General features: G+C 56.9%; 1 protein-coding gene across 1 annotated transcript in view; it reads right to left on the bottom strand.

The window, feature by feature from the left end:
- Positions 1-737: 737 nt before the first annotated feature.
- Positions 738-1,312, bottom strand: part of CD300E (CD300e molecule) — a 6,466-nt gene continuing 5,891 nt past the window's right edge. Inside the window, exon 4 of the mRNA XM_006107961.2 lies at positions 738-1,011. Within this exon, the coding sequence (XP_006108023.2) occupies positions 738-1,011 (274 nt within the window). The remainder of the gene's footprint in view (positions 1,012-1,312) is intronic.

Raw genomic sequence — 1,312 nt, forward strand, 5'->3', positions numbered from 1 at the left:
CCGAGTGCTTAAAAGCTTCCAGGGGGCTCCCTGGGGCCTCCAGGACACCATTAAAGCATATCCATTAGAAAAGAAGAAATAAAAGTGTCTTTCTTGCACAATGCTTTTCTCTGTAGAAGATCACAAGGAATCTACCAAAAAACCACTAGAACTGATCGATGCGTTTACAAGGTTTCACCTCTCCATCCGTCTTCTCTCCCGCGTCAATGCTCTGCTAACCCACGTCTCTGGCTTCCTGGTAGATTTCTCTGCTTGGTCACACAGAGAAATCTAAGCTATGCATCACTCAAGCCTGCGCCTGCCTCTCCTGTGTCTGTAAATGACGCCCCGTTCTCGTGGGGTTCTAGGTGTGGGACCCCCAGAAGAGGGGACGATGGAGCCCAGGGAGCTCAAGGACTGAAGTTGTGAGGGGCGTGCCGGAGGTCAGTTCCCAAGCCTGCTGAGGGCGCCAAATGGTCCCAGGCCTAAGAACTGGGCAGACAGGAGCCTCCTGTCTGCAGGGAGGAGGTGGTTATTGCCCTGGGGGATACTGAGCTAAGCTTTTGTGCCACAGAGAAGAATAAAGAGCCAGGCTCTGAGCATGCAACCTCCAGAGAATACTTGAGGATCTGGGACAGAGAGGAGGACCCGACACAGGGGCCCGAATGTTCATCTTTCTGCCACTTGAGGACCAGAGCGGGTGTCCTCTGAGATCCAGGAGCCTCCCTGGAGGCACAGGAACAATACCCTCCAAAGGCTTAGGTCCCTGCAGAGTCCGGGCACGGCTGCCTCCCTGCCCTGGAGTGCAGAGCCCGCAGGTCTCTCTGGTCCAGTCGGAAGGTCTGTATTCTTGGACAGGGCTTTCCCGGAGCTGGTGGGCGGCTTGGTGGAGTCCCCTGGTCAGGCCAACTCTGTCTGCCTCCGGGGCCCTTCTGACACCTGCTCACCCAGAGGACAGCACCGAGCACGCCCAGGAACAGGGGCAGCTTCAGGAAGATCAGGAGCAGGAAGTGGACAGTGCTGAGCGGAACCCTGCGGGGGACACGGTGATGGGAAATGAAATACCCGTCAGGGGGAGGCCCTGGGACCCTTTTGTCCCTGCTTCTCCCTGTGCCCTGATTCTAAAGCCCAAATCACTCAGAATCCAATTTATAAGGGACCCACTCCCGGGCCCCTCTCTAGGGCCCCTGCCACCTCTCCTCCTTGGTCCAGACCTGCCCTTGGGACTCTCCCAGGGGGACGATGGAGAAAAGAGAGAAGAGGAACCAGGCTGCGCCTGCTTTCTGAGCATGCTCCCCGCTTTCTCTCTCTCTCTCTCTCTCTCTCTCTCTCT

The sequence above is a fragment of the Myotis lucifugus genome, unplaced genomic scaffold, assembly GCF_000147115.1.
Source record: "Myotis lucifugus unplaced genomic scaffold, Myoluc2.0 scaffold_1608, whole genome shotgun sequence".
Lineage (NCBI taxonomy): Eukaryota > Metazoa > Chordata > Mammalia > Chiroptera > Vespertilionidae > Myotis > Myotis lucifugus.